The sequence below is a fragment of the Benincasa hispida genome, chromosome 2 (assembly GCF_009727055.1).
Source record: "Benincasa hispida cultivar B227 chromosome 2, ASM972705v1, whole genome shotgun sequence".
Lineage (NCBI taxonomy): Eukaryota > Viridiplantae > Streptophyta > Magnoliopsida > Cucurbitales > Cucurbitaceae > Benincasa > Benincasa hispida.
Window position 1 is genome coordinate 49,450,348 of NC_052350.1, and position 2,145 is coordinate 49,452,492.

General features: G+C 45.1%; 1 protein-coding gene across 1 annotated transcript; it reads left to right on the forward strand.

Moving 5' to 3' along the window:
• The first annotated feature begins 540 nt into the window (after positions 1-540).
• On the forward strand, positions 541-1,347 carry LOC120072137. Its single transcript, XM_039024550.1, has 2 exons — positions 541-783; positions 949-1,347. Exons 1-2 carry the CDS (start codon positions 541-543, stop codon positions 1,345-1,347), a joined length of 642 nt encoding a protein of 213 aa, XP_038880478.1.
• Positions 1,348-2,145: the final 798 nt, after the last annotated feature.

Below are 2,145 nucleotides of genomic sequence, written 5' to 3' on the forward strand. Positions count from 1 at the left end.
GAATTCTCTATGTCAGCAGAAGGCGGCCTTCTTTATTAGGGGCGTCTATGTGTGACGGCGGTTAGTGACATTAAGGATAAGCTATTGTCAGAGGCTCATAGTTCCCTATTCTCAGTCCACCCCAGTAGCACCAAGATGTACTAGGATCTGAAACATTACTATTGGTGGAACGATATGAAAAGAGAGGTTGCGGAGTTTGTCAGTAAGTGTTTGGTGTGCCAGCAGGTGAAAGCCCCGAGGCAGAGGCCAATAGGCTTGTTACAACCATTAAATGTACCAGAATGGAAGTGGGAGCATGTGTCTATGGACTTCATCGTGGGGTTGCCTCAAACAGTTAAAGGTTTCACTGTGATATAGGTCGTTGTAGACAGACTTACGAAGTTAGCACATTTCATACCTGGAAAGTCCACTTTTTCAGTGAATAAGTGGGCACAAATATACATGAAGAAAGTGGTAAGATTGTATGGAGTACCCGTGTCCATTGTGTCGGATAGAGACCCTCGTTTCACGTCTAACTTCTGAAAGAGTCTCCAGGAAACAATGGGGACCCGATTAAACTTCAGTACAACGTTCCACCCTCAGACTGATGGGCAGACAGAGAGATTGAATCAGATACTGGAAGACATGTTGCGTGCCTGTGCCATAGAGTTTTTCGAAAGTTGGGATGCTCACTTGCACTTAATGGAGTTTGTGTACAATATGAGCTACCAGTCCACTATTGGGATGTCACCATTTGAGGCCCTATATGGGAAGAGTTACAGGTCCCCTGTGTGTTGGGATAAGGTAAGAGAGAGGAGATTTTTAGGACCTGAATTGGTGCAGATCACAAATGAGGCCATATAGAAGATCAGGTCTTGTATGCAGACAGCCCAGAGTAGACAGAAGAGCTATGCTGATGTTTGACGTAAGGACCTGGAATTTGAGACTGGGGTGAAAGTGTTCTTAAAGGTGGCACCCATAAAGGGTATTCTGAGGTTTGGCAGGAATGGAAAGTTGAGTCCGAGATTCATTGGACCTTTCGAGGTCCTGGAACGAGTTGGCCTTGTAGCTTACCGTTTGGCCTTGCCCCCAACATTGTCTTCAGTTCATAATGTCTTCCATGTTTCGATACTAAGGAAGTATGTGGCAGACCCATCCCATGTAGTTGACTACGAGCCCTTGCAGTTGAATGATAACTTGAGCTACGAAGAGAAGCCCATAGAGATTCTTGCTAGAGAAGTAAAGACATTGTGCTGTCGGGAAATTGCTTTTGTGAAAGTTCTGTGGCCGAACCACCAGTTCAGGGAAGCCACCTCGGAGCGAGAAGATGAGATGAAGACCCAGTACCCGGAGCTATTTCAAGGATGAACTTTCGAGGACGAAAGTTCTTTGAGGGGGTTAGAATGTAACATCCCACACCTTTTTATTTATTTATTAATAATATAAAACTTTTCCCTTTTCAGTAATTATGCTTAGTTGAAGGGCATGTTTGGAATTCTGAATTTAAAGTATAAATGCGAGGATTTAAGTGTTGTCGTGGAATTTATTCAAAAAAAATTTCAATTTTCAAATGAAATTTAAAAAGTTATGGCAGGAATTAATTATTTTTGGAAAAAGGAAAGGGATTAAATAGTATAAAGTGGGTTAAGGAAAGGATTTAATTAGAAATATACTATTTTCCTTTTTTTTAATTATTATTATTAGTTTTTTTAAATAAAAAGGGCACCCCCCCATCTCCCTCACAGTTGCCCCTCACAGCCGTATCGCTCGTCCGTCGCCAGCCAAGAATCCCAGTTGCTCGCATCTCTTTCTCTCTCGGCACCCTCACCCTTCGCTCCCATCTCACCAACCGGTTAAGCCTTGCCACCTCTGATCGACGTCTAAGACTTAGCCGAGCGCGTGCCACTCGTTCTCGTGCACCGCTGCGTCTCTCCAAAGTCGTCCGTGTCGGATCTAGGGATTTGACCGATTGCTTCCCTCACCCTTCGATCATGACGGTTCTCGCCAACCAGTCAAGTCACGCCGCCTCCAATCGACGTCTTAGATCCAGCTCCCCCGCGTCCGCCACCCTAGCCGCTTCGCTATCGGCTGTCGTCGCCCTGCCACGTCGTGTCCATTTGGTCTTCGCAGATCTTTTGGGGTAAGGTTGTGTCGGTTCGTTTCGTT